This window comes from Melanotaenia boesemani, chromosome 5 (assembly GCF_017639745.1).
Source record: "Melanotaenia boesemani isolate fMelBoe1 chromosome 5, fMelBoe1.pri, whole genome shotgun sequence".
NCBI lineage: Eukaryota > Metazoa > Chordata > Actinopteri > Atheriniformes > Melanotaeniidae > Melanotaenia > Melanotaenia boesemani.
Window position 1 is genome coordinate 6493101 of NC_055686.1, and position 22261 is coordinate 6515361.

The window sequence follows — 22261 nt, forward strand, 5'->3', positions numbered from 1 at the left end:
ATTACATTTGGCTCTCTTTCGGTTCATAGCTGGCTGTGCACCGTTTACAGCTTGTTTCTGCTTTTGTGCTGATGTGAACTCCTTGCAAGTACATTTTACTCTACCAAGATTCTGTTGGTCTGTCGTTTCTCATTTAAAGTCTGAGATTATTTTAATCCAATAAATAACTACAAATCCATCCATAATTTACACTCGCTTTCTCCAATTTAGGGTTGCGGAGCAGTTTTAGTCCTGTCTGGTGCTGGTAATTAATAATTATTAACTGCTATAGAAAATATAATTGCAAGCATCATGACATTGTTAACTTTTAACAGATTTACTAAGTAAAACTATTTTAGCATCTAAACTCTAAGGAACTTAAAACAATTCTGCTCAAAATTATTAAGAATAAAAATCAAATACTGTAATTAACTACAAAAGATTCAGAATGATCATTTGTTTTACAAAGTCTTACATTATAAGCAAATTATAACTAAAAAACAATGCTCAGTAAATACTAAACAGATGTTCATGTTTTATTTAGGATTAAAATCTAAACGGGCTAAACAAAACAAACCCCCAAAACCCTGTTTTCAATTAATGTTATAGGTAAAATTAAGATATATTTCTGTATCTAAACATTTTATTTAAAAAAAAAAAAAAAAAAAAAAAGTCACAGATGAGTGTGTTGGGGTACTGTGTACGGGATGGTTTGGGATTGAGTTCAGGTCTCTTCTGGGAAATGGGATTTCCAGGAAACAGCACCATACTGAAACTGAAAGTGACTTGGCAGCAGGCTATAAAAACAGCAGTCTGCACTGCAGCACACGCTGCTCAGACATGCACAGCTCAGCAACGGACAAACTTCAGAATACGGCTCACCAGAGAACAGTACATTGCAAGAAAAGCAGCTTTTCACAAAGAAATTCACTTTTACCATGGGCAGTTATTTGCAAAGGTAGGTTCTTTTATATTACACTGACAATATTTCTACAAATACAGAAAAGCTACATAAGTAACAACAAATTTACAATTTGATAAAGCAATCATCATTGAAATGCTGATTGGGTTTTCATGTGAACTCTTGCTGTTAACTAATAATGGGTTGACCTCAGTCGCAACACAATGCAAGTTTATAGCGGATTTTTATGGTGAGTCACGCTAAAATAATAAGTGACAGCAGGAAAAGCCAATCACATTCGGGAACGCAAGAACAGAGCCAATCAGAAGTGTTTAAATTATTTGTAAGGCGGGACTTAAAGAAGCAACGCTCCGACCGAGAGCAGAGTCTCAAAACCATTCTGAGCTCCGAAAAGTAATAGGTACAACTCAGTAGTCACTGGATATTTGTAGGGACATGTCCCCATAGAGGTATGTGCGTATATATGGCTATGCTCGTCCCTACCGTCCCTATCAAATTCTACGTCCATGTGCTGTGTTCAAGGCTTCAGTGCTGTGTAGCACTCTGGGGTTTCAGCTCCGCCTCGTTACATCCGTTCACAAAACGGTACTTAATGCGTTGTATTATATTTGCGCATATTTCAGCCTTTTATAGGGGAATGACTGTGGACAATAGTCTTCTCTTTTTTTCTTTTCATTTTAAACACTTCTAGATAAGTTTTGCTACAGGCTAGCGGCTAGCTAGTATGTCTTCTTCTGCTTATTTTTGTGTCAACAACTGACTGACTCATTACCGCTGCTAAGTGGTGGGAAACTGTATTACAACTGAGCTTCTCATGGATAACGGTTTCTACAGTATCTCGTACCTACATAGGGTAAAGACTGAAGGTTTTTGGCGGCCCTCTAGGTGGCACTCAAGGTCCAAGCACGGGCCATGTCCCCATGGTTAAGAATCACTGCTTAACATAATAAAACGAACAATTAAAAGGAAACATAAAGAGAAATGCAAAGAGTGCTAACAAAATGTCTTGTCAACACATGATACAAAGGGTGTATATAAAACACAAAATAAAAGATCATATAAAATAATTAAAATGTTTTAAAGACCACACAGCAGTCCAGATCAGTTAAAGGATACAGTCCAGATTTAATTTATAGATACATGCAAAAAAGAAATACTGATCACATTCATGAAGGACTGATTTGAATACTGCACTGTGTGTCACCAGACTGCTATAAGTCTGGACTTTGACCTTTACCAGGACATCCTGCATTGCACTCTGACACCAGATTCAAACACCATCACCTGATTGAATCAATATCATCAGTTTTTATCAGCCCGTTCGTATAGACCAGTAGGAAAGACTTTTTCTAGAGTTATTATGATTGTATCTACGGCAAGGGAACATATGCTTAACATGGATGTGCTAAAATATCAGCTCCAAAACATGTAAGTATGTAAGCGTGTTTATGTTTTTCATGTCATTTCATATAGAAAGATCTCCTAGAACCACTTATGTAGTAAGACAAGTGTTTGGTAGTACAAAGAAAAGAAAACAAAAACTATATATATATATATATATATATATATATATATATATATATATATATATGTGTGTGTGTGTGTGTGCATTTTATTTGTTTGTTTTTAAAAAGGACAAATGTTTCATATGATCCAGAAGAAAGAGGGGGAGCAGGTTACTAATCTAAATTCTTTTAATGGAAAGACTTAACCAGTTGTTTCTTGTTACCTTTAGAGGATGACTGACTGCATCACCTGTTTTCAGTGTGGAACATTGGATTCTGCACCAACAACAAGGTACACAACTTTTCTGTCCAAAATAAAAGACAAATGTGATCACATTAAACTGGAACATCATTAATATTTGTTCTGACTTTTTAAAAGGGAGCTACAGATTCATTTGGTAAGACTCGCTGTGAGGAAATTAAGGACCCTCCATCCAAAGTGGAAGACTGATTGGTGAGTTCAAGCAGAAAGGAATAAATGTTGCACATTCTCCATTATCCAGGTCATAGTAATCTTAAAGCAGCGGTTCTCAAACTTTTTCTACCATGCCCCCCTTTGGAGGAAGAAAAATTCCCAGGCCCCTCCTTCCCCAATAAGATGATAAAGAGGGGTCATGTTTAAATTTTATTGAAAGACAAAAACATCCATACATTTCAGTATAACAGTGCCGACATTTGTGCACACACTACTGAATTATTGCTAATACCTAAAAACTGGTCCGAGCGATGAAATAAAGTGCCTTGCCAACCAGTTTTAGGGAGATTTTGTCTCCATATTGCTACATCGGCCAGAGCTTTTTTTTTTTATTATTTCTTTAAAAAAAATAAATAAATAAATAAAATGTGAAATTAATCTATTTGACAACTATGAACAAAGTTCAATTTGTGCATTGAAAGAGAGCAAACATTTATGATAACTGTATTATTACAGTCCTAAGGAATTATCCTGTTTTCCACAGTGCATTTTCAAAAGAACATAAATAAAGTGTAAAAGAAGAACAACAGCAGGCATTTGCCAACAAATTTTAGCAGCGTGAATCTCTAAATATTACAACATTAGGAAAAATTCATTCAATATATAAATAAATAAAAGAAGGAAAACAGTTGCTTGGCATATACCTAAAACAATAAATAAAAAAAAGTGCAGGTATTTGCTAAGAAAAACGTGAACACCTCAATTAATTTGTGGCTGATGTTTTTTGTGGGACTGCTATCCTGATCCTGATTTTCACTGCACATCTTTCAGACGTCATCTCGATGTATTTTTCCTCTTCAGCAGAGCTGAAATCAGCAGGTGCTGCTGCATTGAAGTCATCTCTCACCCAGTCATACTGACCACTGCTGTCTGGAAAGTATTGCTGAAAGAATCTCCTCAGGGAAGAGATGACCTCTTTCAGACACGAAATCACTGCAGAGGCATCCAGTTCCTTGTTTCAACATATTCACTTAGATTCTCCAAAGAGTCAATATTTGCTCTCTGAAGTTGTTTGTTCCACATCTCCAGCTTTCCAGTGAAGGAGCTGATCTTGTCTGCCAGGTGTGGAAGGTGCTGGTCTCTGCCTTGTAGCTGGAGATTTAAGTCAATCAGTTTTCCAAATATGCTGAGATAGGCCAGTTTCAGCATGAAGTGCTCTTCAGCAAACTTGGCTGCAACTTTTCGCTGTGAAAAAACAGCTGTGTGTTCCACACCCATCTCCTCACCAAGTCCAGAGAACATCTGTGCTTTCAGGGGTCTTGTTTTGATGAAACGACATCAGTCTTCAACTCGTTTAATTCAGGGCTCATATGTCTTGCTGCTGGCGCTTCTCTGTGTGTAACGCAGTGTGTCCTCCAAGTTATTAGAAATGTCACATGTACGTCTTCCAACAGTGTCATTGGACAGGAGGATAGCCTTCAGTTTAGCAGCACATTTGTCATCTATCACAGCTGACACCATGTAATGCAGCTGGAAGTATGAGCTCTTCAGCAGTGGTGTGTGGCTTTTTACACTGAGCAAATCTGTATGCAACCCTGTACGAGCCTAGTTGTGCTTTACTGTTAGTTGACGCTGTTCTTTTTTGATGACTTTCCTGCTTGCGGTAATAGTTGAGTTTAAAAAAAAAAAAACCCTGAGGTTTACTGATGGCAAACAGAGTTAAACTGAAACTGGAGACATGCTGAGTCATTAATTTTCCAACATTATTATAAACTTTCCTGTTGTCAAGCTCCACTCAGCCCACTGCTTTAATGTTACCTGCCTAGCTACTAGCTACCCCTGTTGAAAAGGCAGGGGGATAACTGTGGGATTGAATGGTGTCAGAGCTCTATCTAGTGGACAAACACCGCAAAGACATCATTCTCCACGACTCTGACACCTAATGACATTTACTGTTTTATGAGAAAGTAAGACTAAATCAGCGTATATTCGGCAAAACAACGGCAGATATTGGCCATTTTGAAAAGGGCTAATATAGCCGATTTAATTGGCCTGTCGGGCCCTACTGATTATGTTTAACTGAATCAACGATATATCAAAGTTTTCGTAAAAATAGGATCTGTAATTATAAATATGATCCACATTTTTAAATATGGTCTAGTTATCAGGTAACAAACATCTGTCGACGGCTGTACCGCTGCATCCGATATCCTGTAACCTGATGGAGGTGTTGCATCGGTTGTAGTTGAAGAAAACTGGAAACTTCCAGATAGCAGGACTAAATAGAGCGGTGGTTGTCGGGTTCCTATATGTCTAGGTTTGGTCAGATGGTTCAGGGTCAAGTATGATGGTTTAGAGGCTGTGATGAGGGGGGCAGCTTGTTTACACCCCAGCAGGATGTCCAGCAGCTTTGACATTTCTATCTGTTTTTGTTTATGCTCGCCAGCCTGAACTGCAGTCTTGTTGTTGGTTTCAGCCTTCGTTTCAGCCTTTCTTTTATAACTACCAGCTTTGTTAGCTCTTTTAGCATCTGTGATCATCAGATTGACTCATAGGAGGAGAGAAGTGTGGAGAACATAAACCGGGGTCCACAGGCGCTATCTCATTCATCTCTCCTCTTCTTATCTGTTGCTGTTTTTGTTCTCTTTTGACTGGAAACTAAAACTAAAAGCATATCTGGAGCATCTTTTCTGTGGTTCCACAGTTTAAGAAGGAAAAGTAGTCACAAATAAAATAACTTTACCTTCACCATCTGGTATTTTAGACTTGAGAGCAACTCTGAAACGTCATTTCCCAGAATGCATTGTGAATAATACCGACTTCCGTAGATCCAAAACGTAGTACACTCATGGGACTTTTGAGGTTATTAGGAATTTTCATGTCTCACTAATCATAATTTTATTTATAAACACATAAATAACTACATGTTAAAGCCAACCAGTGTGAATAGTCAGAGTTCCTTTTAACCCGTTAAAAACTGCAATAGAAATGGCCCGCTTGTTCATACTCTGTTATTTTTGTGCATAGTGGAATCATTTCTTGGAGTCTCCTCAAATGCTTCATTATCCTATGATCTGCTCAACTTAAGCTAAAAGGTTCTGAAGGTCAATGGACAATTATGACATAAAAGTGTTGAATTTATGCCATAATTATAAAAATACACAAATCTGAATAATTTTCATCACATTTTGCAAAATAAACACACAAAACGTAGTGATCCAAAACATTTCTGAATGTACAAAAATAAAGAAAATGATTCTTTACACTATGAAAGTTATTGCAACAGTCTGTCTCTTTTAGCTTTTAAAATGCACTCCTTTTTAAGTAGCAAAGTATAAAGGCGTTGATGTTCAGCTGCAATACAAAGCAACTAAAAAACACATGGGCATTTTTGTTTCACTGTGGTTTCTTTTGATGGAACATTTTTAACTGGTTTATATCCATAGAATATGTACAACAAAAGGACTACGGACCATTAAAAGTCTAAAATATACAAATTTAGACGTTTTCCTTTTTCAGTTTATTTAGTGTTACTAAATGAACAGACAAAAACACAGAACCAAACACTCATAAATGCGAAAATATATTAAAAAGTTAATGTTATTTTAATTATATCCTTTTTTTTCCAGAAAATATTTTGTATGGACAGAGTGCAGGTTCATTTGTTCAGGTACTGTAGGCCTATGTAGCCTACTGTAAATTTTACAATGTGTCGCTGACTCACCTGACCGACCAGTTAGACGTTTAAGTTATTGTCACCTGTGAGTCATTTACCTGCTTAACTAAAACTGTGTTGGTCACATGGTCCAATCTGATGAATTTGAAGTATAGGTTTGAAGGGCACTTAAAACCTGTGAATATCCTGATGTCAAATTTCTAAAAAATTACATCATAATGATAAAGAACCAAGTAGATGTCCAGTCAACTTTATTTAATAACTGTTAGAATTCAGCAGGAAGGAATATGTCATGTGTACTCTGAAACAGACTCTGGGTAAAAAATATTTATTGTTATATCCACAGCTCCTTGTCCTCATGTGAAGACAGCAGAAATACAACTGTAGCAGCGAGTTAGTGTCTCAGCATTTGGACCCTCCATGATGGACTGCATGGAAATAGAAATGATGGAAAGCACAGCCAACACAAGTCCAAGGCAACGAGGTCACCTTCAAACTCTGGAAAATATGCAGGATAAAACATGTACTCACAAAAGTAAGTAAAATGTAGTCAAACATTCATTAAAAACAAAGATTAGTTTGTCGTTTAAAGTTTAAAATGGACTCTTAGGTCCATCAAAAGTTATTACGTAATTACAAAGTAATACGAGCATTCTTTATTTTCGTAGAGACAAACATGGAGACCATCCTAGAGGATCTGGGGTTGGAGCAGTACTACAAGGATAAGCTGCCACTCAGCAAGATACTTGAGATTGATGCGAAGGCCATCAGCGATGATCTGGTCAAGTGTAAATCTGACCTTCCTTGGTATTTTCTAAAGAAACTGACGATGGTTAATGTGACAGCTAGAAATGTAAAATGCATATCAGACTGTGACTTGTACCGTGACGAAACATCAGAGACTACAGAGTTAGATTTTGATGATCTGTTTAACAACGTGGAAACTGGTGAGAGTATAAACCCTCTTGACTTAATCACAGCTCTCTTTCTCTGTTCTGATGGTTTTGTACAACAAGAAATGGCACTAAAAATGTCAATGTGCCAGTTCTCTGTGCCTCTGCTGCTTCCCAACTGTGACACAACACGGTGCACACTCATGCTGTGGGCAATGAGAGATATTGTTAAAAAGTACAGACCTCAACATCTTTTACAATCCAAAGGCTTCATAGAGGAAAGAATAGTTCATTCTCAACTTCCAATGGTTTCTTTCGTGAGACTGGGTGACTGCTCCATGTCCAAGTCAGAGATCCTCAATAAGCTTCTGAGCAGTTCTCAGCAGTACCATGACACCTTTGTTCATCGCAACATGGAGTGTGGAGACAGTCCAAGAAAGATATCCAATGGATTGACTGAAATTACCTGGTACCTTCCCTGTGGAAACAAGAACATGGACATTTTTGTCAACCCAGTCGCTGTAGCCAACCTTCATGGGGACATTGCTTCATTTGAAACACAATTCTCCTTTTTGTGTCAGACATCAGAGGCAGTTTTTGTGTTCTTTGATCATTTGGATGATAAGTGTGAGCTGCTAATAAATACAAACCACAAAGCAAAGATCTTTTTGGTGGGCAGCCCTTTGAGCAAGAGCGAAAAGAGTTTAAAGGCTCTCAAAACTCTAGCGCCCAGCTTGGGCTTGACTAAAACCAACATCATTCTAAGAACCAAGGAGAAAAATGATGCAGACTTTGTTCAGGATTTGAAGAAAACAGTCAGTGATGTAGTTGAGAAGTCAAAGATGAAGATGTCTGTAGAGCAGATGGTTGGCATTGCCCATGAATTGGGAATATTGGTTGATGAAGACTCTCCAGAGTGCCAGGCTGGAAAGCAAAAAGCAGATGCTATCACCAGAGAGATTCAAGACATCCACAAATACAAAGAAAATCAGCTTCCATTGCAAGGAAGAATATGGAAGGAACTGACTTGCTTAGAGAAGGAAGAATTTCGACTTCGCAAAGCTGGGTCTGAAAACATAGAGCAGTACAAGAGTGAGCTTCAGAGAAAGAAAAAAGAAATGAGGAAAAAGCAGAATTCTTATGACATGTCGCCAGCTATGACTTACTTCATCGATGCCATATCCAGACCAGGAACAGAGAGGTGTTATTTCCTGAAATGGATGCGAATGAACCTCGACAATGTGTCTCGTACGAAACTGTCTACACTCAGGGAGTTGTACAAAGAAAAATGCAACATTTCTGTGAACAAAGACGAGATCAAAGAAATTGACATCCAACTTTCTAACAGCTCTCTGGGGACTGAACACTTCTTCCGTGAAATGGGTCAGCTCTATGAAGCTTCGGTTTCCCTCCCAGAAAGAGACCTATCACGAAAACAGTTGCAGCATCTGCCTGAGCTGTGTGCACAGATGTTGCTTGATGGTTTTCCTCTTGAGCTTGTAGACGGAGATGCCTCCAACATACCTCTTAGATGGGTGAGTGACGTTCTCACTAAGCTCAATGACTTGGCATCTCCAAAGAACAAGATAATAGTAGTCACGGTGCTTGGAGTTCAGAGCACAGGAAAGTCCACCCTCCTTAACACCATGTTTGGAGTTCAGTTTGCAGTCAGCAGTGGTCGATGCACCCGAGGTGCCTTCATGCTGCTCATCAAAGTCAATGAAGACGTTAAAAAAGTCTTCAACTGTGACTTTATGGTAATCCTGGACACTGAGGGCTTGAAGTCCCCAGAGCTTGCACAGCTGGACAACAGCTATGAACATGACAATGAGCTTGCAACACTTGTTGTGGGGCTGAGTGATCTCACCATTATTAATATCGCAATGGAGAATTCAACAGAAATGAAGGACATCCTGCAGATAGTGGTGCATGCTTTCCTCAGGATGAAGGAGGTGGGCAAAAAGCCTAAATGTCAGTTTGTTCACCAGAACGTTTCAGATGTTTCAGCCCATGATAAGAACCTGCGAGACAGGAAACTGCTCTTGCAACAGTTGAATGAGATGACGCAGGCAGCAGCCAGAATGGAAAAGAAAGAGAAGAACAAAAGCTTCACTGATGTGATGGTTTACAATGCAGACACTGGGAACTGCTACGTTCCTGGACTCTGGAATGGAAACCCACCAATGGCACCAGTTAATGCCGGATACAGCGAGGCTGTCTATGAGCTGAAGAAGACAATCATCCATCTACTTGGAAAGAATGAAGCATCGGCTCAAACCATCTTGGACTTTAGAAAGTGGATGACCAGTCTGTGGAATGCAGTGAAACATGAAAACTTCATCTTCAGCTTCAGAAACAGCATTGTAGCTGAAGCGTACATGAGACTCTGCACAGAGTTTAACAAATGGGAGCGAGAGTTCAGAAAAGAAATGTTCACCTGGGTTACCAAAGCAGAAACAAGAATTTCTAATTTTGGCCTTGATGCTGAATCTGAAACAACCAACATAACAGGATTTCTTACCAGACTGAAAAGTGAAGCCTTGTCAGTGCTGTCTAAATGGGAGACGAAGCTCCTCGAAAATCTGAAGGAATACTTCAAACAAACAGAGGGCCATGTTTATCTGGTTGAAGGATACAGAGAAGAATTCTCAAACAGCGCAAAGAGCCTTCGGCGAGAAATGGAAAGGTCTGTAATCAATCAGCTTCTGGCAGCAGCTGACATCAGACGGGGAATGAATGAACTTGATAAGATCAAGGAAAATCAAACAAAAGAAGTAGAAAAAGCAGTGTTTGAGTTAATTGCTAAATGTCGACAGAAAAATGTGCAGATGACAGACACAGAGCTGGACCAAGAATTTGACAAGATGTGGAGGGAAATACTGAAGAAACTGTCTTTCTCTGAACACAAGCCTAAAGATATCTACAACAGTGTGTCCTACTCTCTGAGAAATAATCTGTCGCACAAGGGAAGCCGTGCATGTGAACTGCTGAATGAAAAAAATCTGAAAGCTTGTGGGTCAGGACCCTTCAAATACACAGCTGATGGATGGTTTAACAGAGCCAAACACACAGTGAGCAAGTTGTTTAACAATGAAGACCATGTAAAGTGTGTACAGAAAATGGCTGACAGCATCATATATGCCTGCAGGCTGTTTGTTGCTGAGAAAATACAACAGAAAAGCAATTACCATGATACTTACATCCAGGACATCCTTCATATCATTGATGAAAGGCTGCAACAGAACAACGATGTGACCATAGACATTGATTTTGAGGTTTCTCTAAAGCAGCACATCTGTGGATTTGCTGCCAGAGACTTTCAGAAAATGCACGAAGACTTCGTACATGAACACGATCCCTACAGATGTCTGATGAAAGACAAGGAAAAGTTTCGTACAGATTTCAAGGATGTGTTCCACAAACGAGACCAGTGCCAGAAGAAGGCTAAAGAATTCACAGAAAAATACCTGAAGCCTGCTGTTGAAGCCTATGTCAACCGTTACCTGGGTAACGATATCACTGATGAAATGTTGACAAAGGAGCAGTTCAGTACACGGATGTCCTTCCAGTATGCAATTTTACTGGATTTGCTTTCCAAGGATGACTTCAGCAAGTATTTATACTACGTTAGATCATATGAGAATTATGTGAAAACATGGATACTTGATCAAATATTTGAGCACTTCCCAGATGCAAAGTCAAAGTTTGAGTTTGAAGACAGACGTCTTAAAATAAGCATCAGTAACATCAACAATGCCATACACAAGGCAAAACGAAGAAACAGCAACAAACTGCAGATGTTTGTTAAAGATATGTGCAAAGAGCTTCATGATAAGCTGGCAATTTCCCAGGATGCTCGTAGTGCATTCATGATCCTGAACCAAGCAGACCAGGCACAGTTTGCTCACTGGCTCACACAGTCTGTGAAGGACATGGAAGACAGTCTTAGGGAGAAGTTTAAAAAGACAACATTTAAAATGATACTAGAGAATCTCCACGTGAAGCCCCAGGATGAGATGTTTAAAAGACTGATTGGTTGTGGGAAGCAGTGTCCTTTCTGTGGAGCTCCTTGTGAAGCAGGAGGAAATGCCCATAATGAACATTTTGCTTCACTGCATCGGCAGAGGGGTCTGGGTGGACGGCGGTGGGATGGATCAGAAAAACTTGTCACTGACATATGCACCTCAGGTGTCAGCAGTGATGTTTCATTTCGCTGCAATGAAACTAACAACCAATGGCATCCTTACAAGCGTTACAGGGAAATTTTCCCAGACTGGAACATCCGTCCAGATGGGAGCTTCCAGGCATCAGACTTTTGGAAATATGTGATGACAAAGTACAACAGAAACTTTGCAGATGCATTTGAGGCAAAGTCGGCTGATATTCCGAGTTCTTGGAAAGATATTTCAATCAAACAAGCAAAGACAAGCCTTAAAGAATCATTTAACAAGAACTGAGACTCTTCCATCTCAGTTCATGTCGTTCTTTCCATTAAAAACTCCAAATTCAAGATATTCCCAGTTAAAATATTATTCATCATGACATCACAGAGGTATTAAAAACCCACCTTTACCTGCCTGTTAGACCATACTGTAGGCTTTCTCAGCTATCGTTCAGGTCATAATCAGTGTGTGCAGTTCAGTGGTCTCTCGTTCAGTCATTTAAATATAACTAAAGGTGTCCCACGAGGTTCAGTTTTGGGTCCCACTATTTTTATGATCCACATTAACAATGTAGGTCAGAAGATTCCTGATGCATCTTTTAAACACCCATACTGGCTTTTTGATTGATGGGAAAATTTGTCCTTTAAATTCCATAATGACCATCCTTTAGGGAAGAAATCAATTATTTTTTTTGTTTATGAACAAGTCTTGTTCTTCATTCAGTGCCAAAAGAACTGTACAACAAGAAATGACTGGTTGCAGTCACCTTCTGACCTGTTCTTGATTATAATGACATTGTTTAACTGAATGTCTTTGCCAGCGCTTTATACATGTTGGATGCCGTCCATCATGGAGCAGTCAGTTTCTATCTACTTTTTTTAAAATATCTTTTCTATTAATAACCAATGTTCTGGTAGCTTTAACTAATGAGTCTGTGCTATAACCACAAGTGTGCTTAAAGAAATTAAATGAAGTAATGCGTAATTTTTGTGAAACTGTGCCTGTATGACAGCATGCCAGATAACTACATTAATTATAAATGGAAAAAAAGATTATTCTGCCTGTGATCTGTTACAGATGCTTGATGTAATTGTCATATCTTTGTGCAAAGAGTTTAAAATTGTTAAGGCTACTACAGTACTGCAGTATCCCTTTGGGATAAATTAAGTATTTTTCATTTCATTCATTTAATTTTTATTTCATATGTAATTAAGAATGTTTAAAATGATTTAAAAGATCACTCACTATGTTTGTGTTATTGTCAACATGTCTCATTTCTGAATAAAGAGAAGAAAGCAGTATTATGGGTATGATTATTAAGTTGAATGTAGCTCTACATACTGAAATATTTGGTTTCTGAGTCCTGAGGAGGACAAAGTTTCTCATATCAGCCACTGCAACTGCCCACCAAGCAGCCTGTCACAGGTCACCGTCTCTGCTCTGCAGATTAATTCAACCAGGATATATTTTTACTCTGTAGTTTTAGTTTCATGAAAAATAAAATCGAATAACTCAAGAGTACATGTAGCATCAAACTATTTGCTACTAATAAATTCTGGTCATCACCCAGAAATTGCACTATTTCAAGTTAAAATGTGTATTGGTGTTGGACCGAAGTGTTAACATCCCTGAAAGACTTTCTTTTGAAGACGGTCGAGTTTTTCTGTCTGGGCCCTTTGTTCACAGCAGAACCGCCAACAATGGTAAACTCTTGCAATAGCGTGATTTTAATTTGCTCTTGGGAATTTGTCATCACAGGAGGCTATTTGAATAAGCCAGCCCCTCGTCCATGCCTAAAATCATGCTTTAGGGGTGGAATGATATAAAGTCATGTTTTACCGCTGACGCAGGTAATGCCAATGCTAACGCTAATGCTAAGGGACTAGCTTAAAAGTTTAACCCCCTGCAATGTACAAATGAGCCCTGTGTTTTCTTTTTTATAAGTGGGGTGAAGTGCTCTGCCACTAAATTTTTGTAAACATTTAATTGTAAACATGCTTCTTCCACCATCTCGGTATCTTCACTCTCAGGCTCGGAGTCAGGTTCAAACATAAATGGCTGAGTTCCATAATCTGCTGCTCGGTCAGGTTCGTTCGCCATCACTAAGCTGTTGATGTTTTGGAGTCAGACCCACTGTGTATGCACTGGGCCAGGCCCTCTTTCGACACTGGCCTCCCTGCGGCCAAACAGCACACACCACATTAACATTAGTCAAAAGCTTGCATGAACTCTCACGAGACAAATTTGTGGTATGAGCAAAGGGTCAGAACAAGCTCTGTGTTTGATTTTCTTTGTTTAATAAGTTTTCAAAAAATATTTAAAGACACTTAGAGAACAGTAGATACATGAAAAGAGCAGGTGATGACACCTTAAATCAAATCAAACCCACAAATGGAAGAGTTGCTTCTTCTATCTCTGGATCAGTTTGATCTCTTTCTCCAAACATCTGCTTCACCTTCTCTGTCTCTGGATTGTAATGTCCTTTCTGATGGACAGGTTAAAATCATCTTAGCTGTTTAAATAACTTAAATAACAGAACCACATTTTTGAGTGTCAAACTTCCTGTTAAATCCTTTAGGCTCACCCTCTCTGTTCCTGTTCCCTGTGTTTCAGTCTGTATGCAGATGTCTGAAATGATGGAGGTATAATTATTCGCACACTTTCTTTTTCCTTGATGATAACAGGAAGAGAACAAACTGAGTTCTATTTAGTTTCAGAGCCAACCATAGACTGTATATAAAAGATGGACGGAGCCTCCGTGACGTCACCCGTAGGTTTCTGAAGAGCAAAAGTGAAGCTCGTTGGGCGTTCCCACTGTCGCCATCTTGATAGCATCACGTGTGTTGTTAGTCCTGGAAAATCCAAAAATAGACAAAGAAGTCGAGCTAAAAGGGAGACTGTGAAGGTGGCGTGGATAATTGACAACCATCAAACTCCTGCTACCTGTAGCTAAGAGCTACCCGAGCTAACCCCGAGAAACGGTTGCTAACCAGCTAACGGAGGTAGGCGGGCTAAAGTTAAGGCACGCTGTTAGCCGGCTAAAAACCGCATTTGTGCTGCACTCACACTTCTTTCCGTGGATAGTAGATACCTGTCAATCAAAATTATGCTGACTTTCAAGATTAAATAACATCCAAACGGATGAGTTAGAAAAAAATTCACCTCCCTCACAGTTTTCACGAAGGTAAACTTGACCTATTAATCCTAAAACGTATTTTGTACCAGGCTTTAAACAAGTTTATTTCTGCTGTAAAGTTGGTCTTTTTAACATGGGGATTTGCTCTGTTTTGAAGCCAGCCCTTAGCGGATGAGGGGTTAGCTTCAATTTTTTTGCACTTCCGCATAGACTTCACATTTTACAGGTGGAGGTTGCCGCTTGGAGCCAACCAAACAATAACAGAACTCAACATCATGCTAAGATTTTGCTAATCAGCTAGACTTAGTGACCATTACTGACTTTCATCTTTTAGAATAATTATATCCATTTCCACATCCATCTGTATATCAATAACAGACTCACAGTGTTGTGTGCAGATGCAGCTGCAGTTGGAGTGAAAGGTGAGAATGAAAATGTGCAGCGGTGATAAACAAACTGGATTTGACTCCAGGTGTTCCAGACATCGCTTTACACAGCTCAAATGATCACGAACATCACAAACATTAAATCCAATAATGAAATCAATAAATTTCTGACTTTCTAAGGGTGCTTAAATTCATTTTTGAGTAGCTCCAAACCCCTAAAAAAAGGCCTAATGACACACATGTTTAAATCATTAATTACATATTATGTACTCATTATACTTTGTAGTCACTAGTAGAGTGAGGTATAACATTACATGGAGGTTACATTCAAAGCCACATTGCTCTAATTCTGCAGTACCAATCAGTATCCAGCAGAGGCTGCCAGAGGGCCCTTCAGGAGGCCTGGTGTGTCCAAAGTCTGCCCTTGAAGGCCACTGTCCTGCAGGTTTTGGATGTTTCACCTGAATCAGATTAAGCAGTCAACATGTTTCGGCAGAACTTCACAACAAGCTTTTGAGGGGAGCCATTCAGTTTGAATCTAGAAAACATCTACAAGTCCTCAAGGACCGGAGCTGGACACCTGAAGCCCACGAACCATTGGTGTATCCAGGGATTTTTGGGTGTCTGGAAATCTTTCAACAGCTTAACATAACGTTAAGCAATCATCTCCCTTCTCTCCACTGATCAGGTCTAATACAACAGCTGCGGCCGACCGAGCTGCATTATTCCTTATTTAAACAAGATAACCTTTGTATAACAAACATAAAAAGTATTTTATCTTGCTGAGAAAATAAATGAATGCATGGCTTATATTGCAGAGTACTCACACAAATATTAATGCAAATAGTTGCCTTGCTATCCACAAAGGTTTATCTATTAAGATGAAATAAAAGAAAAATGTCCTGGATACATGAATGATTGCAGGCTAAATTCTCCTCTGGCGTCCTCTGCTGGATACTAGTTGGTATTGCAGAATTGTAGTTATGTAGCTTGAAACTTATGTGAACAATGTATCTCATAAGACTCATAAGAGATGCATATTCAGCAGGAGTTTAACGTCTTGTGATTGCTATGCTATAAATTCTAGTTATGTGTGTACATTTAGACAATGTTGGGAAGTTCTGGTGTGTTTGAATGTTAAAGTTTGTAGCATGAGTGAAAAGGGCAGAAAGGGGATAGAAACCCACCACCACCTTAGCTTCTTATCTAAGTAAAACATTAGGGGTAGAAATGATACTGGTCACTAAAATTCTTAATACCATTTTCTCAGGTCTGCAAGTTGCAGTTATATACCAATAACCTTTGGCAAAAATAAATAATCTTTGGCAAAAAAAATAATCTTTGGCCAAAAACAAAAAATATATTTTTTTTTCATATTATATTATATATTATATCATTAAAATATGTATATTGGTGTAGTTTAATGTAAATTTAAAATTATTCATTCATTATCTGTCACCAGTCCATCTCAGGACTAATACAGAGAGACAAAGAACTTGTACTCACTCTTTGGGAGAATTTAGAGTGACCAATTAACCTAACATGCATGTCCCTGGACAGTGGGCAGAAGCATTTTTAAAAACTAAGGTGGTTTATGGTAACAGGTTTCCTCTGAACTTATCCGGGATTAATAGTGCAGTTCCATGTCTGCAGATGTTTCGTACACTGGTCGGCAACATATACAGTATAATATTGGCTCTAATAAACAAATTTATCTGTAACATTTGTTGTTACCTTCTGTCATTAATTCAATAAACACAGATTTTTATTTCATTAAGAAATTAAACTCAACTTTGTTGGGTTTCTCTTTATCAAAGCACAAGAGCATTTCAAAGTGCTTTACAAAGCAAAACAACATGCAGGGACACAACAATTGAAATAAATCATTACAAATAAATATATATAAAAAAACATTAGTATTTGCAAGTTGCAAAGTAGCAACACATGGTCCTGACTCCCTCAAAAGATGCCATTGCTAAGAACCATTTGCAAAGTTAATTCAGGGGAAACTGAGTTTCTGAACTCTGTAGGTCATAGAAAAGAAAAGGTTGGGTCAATAGAAACCACAAGGAAGGGTAAAAAATCTATTCCAGTCCATCAGAAACCAGGACTTTATGTTGTTTAGACAATGGGAGAATAGAAGTAGTACAGGTGATTTATTCTGTCATTTGCATGGTCAGAAGCAACATGTAACCTGTACAGTGTGACTTTGGGGGGAAAGCAAACAAACAAAAACCCATTACTTTTAATTTGCATTTTTCATCATCTGTAGCCACACACAACCTGTCTGCTTAACCTATCTTTTCATATTCATCAATCATTCCACTGGTCCAAAAGGCATCAACACCAAAAGACAAGTCTCCCAGACACGCAGTTAAACAAAGAGAAATGTGGCAAAGCAACCACGTGTCTCAAGTACAATCCAGACCAATATTTTGGCTTTTGAAAGGAGCTAAAATTTTATTTATATTTGTGCCATATTCAATTCAAATCTTCAGAAGATTAATCAATCTTCTTGATTGATTAAATTAATTCAACCATATGCTAAACTGATTTGTTTAAGTGTCAGGATTTAATAAAGTTGTCAGAAATAGATTATAAAACACCAGGTTTGTCAAAGTACTGCCATTCAACAGCCACTGAAGAAACAAAACCCTTTAGGAATTTATTTTAGGTGAAGTTCAAATGCTATCCAAAGATGGAAAGAACCATAACTGGAATTTGGTTGTCATAGAAACTTATACTACATCTTTGCAAGGCACACTCTCTATGCTTGAGTGCAAGCTCAAACTCACCAGTGTCAGCTATGCTGTATCCGTCCGCACGCAGATGCCGCAAATCCGCCATAAAGGTCTGCTGATCATAAGGAGTACCACTGCTGGTTTGAAGACTGTCCTTAAAGTGATCTGTGGAAAAGTGTTTTCTAGACATGCTTGTTGTTTGCATAATTTTTGCTTCCATTGCCAGTTTGACCCTACAATGGATAATTGAGGCTGTTTTCTTCTCCTCACCTGCCCCCTGGTATACTCCTCAACCAAGGACAATGAAAGCAAAAGGCTGTCAACTTGAGCGGCTCCATAAAAAAACTGGTCTCACGGTTCATAAGGAAATGTACAGAACTCATTCACTATTTAATACTATTTAATTTAATAATTGCTCAAATCAAACCAAACTATTCCAGCCTGGTAATCTCAAATGAAGGAAAGACCAAACTACTGTTTTCACTGCTAAACAAAATTCTCCATCCACCCAACTCCTTACCCCCCCCCCCCCCCCCATCCCCGTACTCAACTTACACATAACTCCATAATACTGTTTTTCACAAAGAAAATGAATCATATTCACTAGCAACTATGTTTAAATTCATCACCCATCTCATCCCGAACCTCTCCTCCTGAAATCTCTGACCTTATCCGCAAATGCAAGTCCACCACCTGTTACCTTGAGCCCCTCCCCACACTCTTGATCAAATATATATATATATATATATATATGGGGGAATGCTGGTCAGACACATATGACTTGATTGGCTCACATGCAGCATGCTATAACAAACGGGAGCCTCTTTAGCATGAGCAAGATAGCTAGCTAGAACATTAGTAAAGCATTTACTGAACATTTGAAGCACAACATGTCACAGAACTCTTCACATTGCTTATCAATAGTAATTAAACTGTATCCTGTGACCCCTTAGTTCACACAAAATACATTAATACCATTCCAAATATAACACCGCATGTAAGACCTAACTAGCCAACCTACCTTGAGCACGTTCATCTCAGCACTGGCAACGTTCTGCCACTCCCAGTGGTATTTACCGACCAGTGACAAGAGAAGGTGCCCAAGAGTCAACATAACACATGACTGACATTCTTCAGTATCCCCAGTGACAAGTAGAATAATGTCTTCTTAACTCTGTTACACTACCAACAGCAGCTTCTGGTCGGAGAAGGTCTGGGGGAGACTCAGCACTGCACAAATGCCATCTGTGCACCGTAAGTCTAATCTTTGATGACTAGCAACTTAGTAAGCATATCTGACCGATATTATAAAGGAAATCATTTAAAATTTCTGGTGTAATAGTTCGGAAATATCAGAGAGAAGTAGACAGAAAGGATTCAGAGATTAGAGACAATGAAGCAAAGACTGTGCCTTTGTTCTGTTTTGTATATATGTTTCAGTAAAGTTCAAGCGGAAAAAAGAGTCCTCACTCGCATCACCATTTTGCTGCGTCACCATTGTTTCTTGTACCTTTCCGCCCTGACACAAAGTTGGAGATTGACCGTCACAGCAAATTCCGTAAAATATGGTTGAAAAATTATTTTGTTGTGAATTACTATCTTAAGTTAAATGTAAATAAATTGAGCACAGTTAGTAAAGCAGTTGAATGCTCCAAGAGTTGTCTGCCACCTCTCTCCCTATCAAAGTAGAGCCGGTGCCAGGGGCGCAAACACAGGGACTTAGACTTAAACTTTTTGACTTGGCTTCCTCATATGTTGTGTTTTCCCCCAAGACATTGAAACTATTATCCACATGCATAGTATTAGCGGATTTATTTGATAAATCATCTTATAATATAAAGACAAGCATTTAGAAAGTGCAAAAGTTTATAATATTAATGTAAATGCTTATCTGCAGTGGCCATTTGTCTAACAGAATGAACACTTTACTACTGTGTAATGTTACACAACCACTTCAACACTGATTAGCTGTGCGGTAATAGTGTCTATCTCTATCTCCTCCAGGGATGATAAATATGTGGTCAGTTAACAATGTCTGCTCATGGCTGAAGGTCAATTTGAAGACTTCACAACAACATTCATTGGTGAGCTGTGGATATAAATGATGGAGGTATTCCAGTGCCAGAGATGTCCTGTTAAGACCCCAACACACACAAAGTGGCTGAAACATTTACAGCTTTACCATGTAAATGAGAGTGACTTTTCAGTAATATGTGGACTTGATGGTTGTCCTCGGCAGTGTTCATGAGTCAAGTCTTTAAAAAAATCACATTCGCCAGCATCATCACAATGATGTAAACTGCGATTCATCCTTTCAACAAGAATCTAGTCAGTTGTCCGATGAAACAAAGCCAGACTCTACTATAGAGGATTCAACGTCAAGAGCTGGTGATTTTGTTAACCAGCTCACAGACTCTATTCAAAATCAGTTGGCATTATTCTATCTGAAGTTGCAAGAAAAGCATGTTGTTCAGAGAGCAGTACAGTCAGCTCTAATCAATGAGTTGGAGTTACCGTTTAGCCATTTTCATCAAACCTATCAGGCTCTTGATGCCACTTGTTTAGAGAATGTAAACATAGATACTAATAATCCAAAACTAGCTTTGCTCAGAGAGCCATTTTTGGTTGAACACTGTTTCAGTGCAGTAAGTAGTGAGTACAAGCTTGACAAGTATTGTCTTGAAACACTGTCATTATTCGAGCCCAAAGAGCACACACTTGAGAGTGATTCTCACAGAAAACACACTTTCCAATATATTCCATTACTTGATGTGCTAAACCTAGTTCTGAGAGACAGTGCATCTTAGGAACAAATTTTTGATTGTCCTCAAAAAGAGTCTGATGCTTTAACCAACTTCATTGATGGAACAATTTTTTCTGGAATCTTTGTTCTTTAATTGTGGGCACCCATGTTTAACTCTTGAGTCATACAAGGATGAATTTGAGATCTGAACCCTTTGGGATCTAAGAGAACCTTGCATAAAATTTCAGTTTTTTATTTTTCTTTGGGAAATCTAAAACCCAAATTTAGATCAGCTTTGAAACACATACACCTTGTAATTTTTGTAAAACAGTGTTTTAAAATGGTATGGTGTAGCACAAGTTTTAGAACCAATTTTAAGTGATGTTTTGAAATTACAAACTGAAGGTGTGAGAATTTGTTACAAGGATCAAGAATATTTTGTCAAACCATATGTGCAGATACCTTGTCAGCTCATTCTCTTGCAGGATTTTCTTGTAGATTCAGCAGTGGTAGAATGTGTAGATATGTCATTACAGGGACATTGCTGTAAAGAAAGATGAAGAGGAAGTTCTGCATACACCTGAAGTTCATGAATATCATTTGAAATGTATTGCAAATTATCCTAGAGCTACTGCAATGTATGGGGTAAATGGACCCTGTGCTTTAAATGTACTTCCTCATTTTGAATTCACAAAGGCATTTCCTCCTGATGTTATGCATGATATTTTAGAGGGGGTTATACCACTTACAATTAGGCTGGTGATCAAGGCACTGCATAAGGACAAAGTTGTGACTGTTACTGAACTTAATAATCGCCTGAAGGATTTTAGCTTTGGACAAAAGGTATCAGGAACAAGCCACCGCCTATTTCAGGAAAAACGTCCTGTCAATGGCCATGTAAATGGCAAAGCCATTGAGAAGTGGACACTGTTTCGCTTGATATCTTTTGTAATCAGAGACGAGGTTCCCTCTACTAGTAAGTACTGGCAGTTGTATCTGTGAATGAATGAATGAATGAATGAATGAATGAATGAATGAAACTTTATTGTCATTGCAAAAGGTGCAATGAAATATTCTCCAGTACAAACCCGTCTAAGAGTAGACAACACATATAAACATAACAGAATCATGCAGACTGAGGCGGCAGACTGAGGCAGCAGCCGCCGAGCAGCGTGCCATTATCACAGATGGAAAAGATAACATGAGGGAGAGTAACGGGATGAGGCTAGAAAAAAAAAGGCATCTCTATGCTGGGCCTGAAAGGGCCCAATGTTGAGATATAAAAAACACACACCTCAGTACATAAAAGTACATAATTCAGACATTCACAACATAAGAAAATACATGGCAGGGTGGGAGAGGGGTCTCCAATCGCAGCCAAGTGTGGACGCAGCTGAAGCATCCAACCAAGCAGAGCATCCATCTACATAACATTCCAAGAGAACTTGATTACCAGTCATCCAAGGTCAGTACAGGGCGCCAGATAAAGATAACAGCATTTGTTTTGATTTCAGGCCAGAGCTGTTTAAGTCTCTCAGCGGTCCCACCGGTGACTCCAGTTCATCCAAATTTTGGGTCAGTTTCCACCCAGCCGAGCAACAACTTCTCCAAGTTGGTGTCCACCCCGTGTACAAGCTTGGCAGTGGCCAACAGCAGAAACCCAGTTATCATGAATCCAAATGTATAGATGTCCTCTGCATCC

The 22261-nt window shown here is 38.8% G+C and overlaps 1 protein-coding gene across 1 annotated transcript; it reads left to right on the plus strand.

The window, feature by feature from the left end:
* The first annotated feature begins 792 nt into the window (after positions 1-792).
* On the plus strand, positions 793-12852 carry LOC121640142 (up-regulator of cell proliferation-like). The gene is made up of 5 exons (XM_041985808.1): positions 793-937; positions 2637-2698; positions 2786-2860; positions 6844-7032; positions 7166-12852. The coding sequence occupies exons 4-5, from the start codon at positions 6918-6920 to the stop codon at positions 11845-11847; spliced, it is 4797 nt and encodes a 1598-aa protein (XP_041841742.1). The 5' UTR covers positions 793-937; positions 2637-2698; positions 2786-2860; positions 6844-6917; the 3' UTR covers positions 11848-12852.
* The last annotated feature ends 9409 nt before the right edge of the window (positions 12853-22261 follow it).

Coding starts and splice junctions, on each gene's coding strand:
- LOC121640142 (XM_041985808.1), top strand. CDS start 6,918: ATGATGGACTGCATGGAAATAGAAATGATGGAAAGCACAGCCAACACA. Junction 7,033..7,165: donor TAAAACATGTACTCACAAAA/GTAAGTAAAATG, acceptor TTATTTTCGTAG/AGACAAACATGGAGACCATC.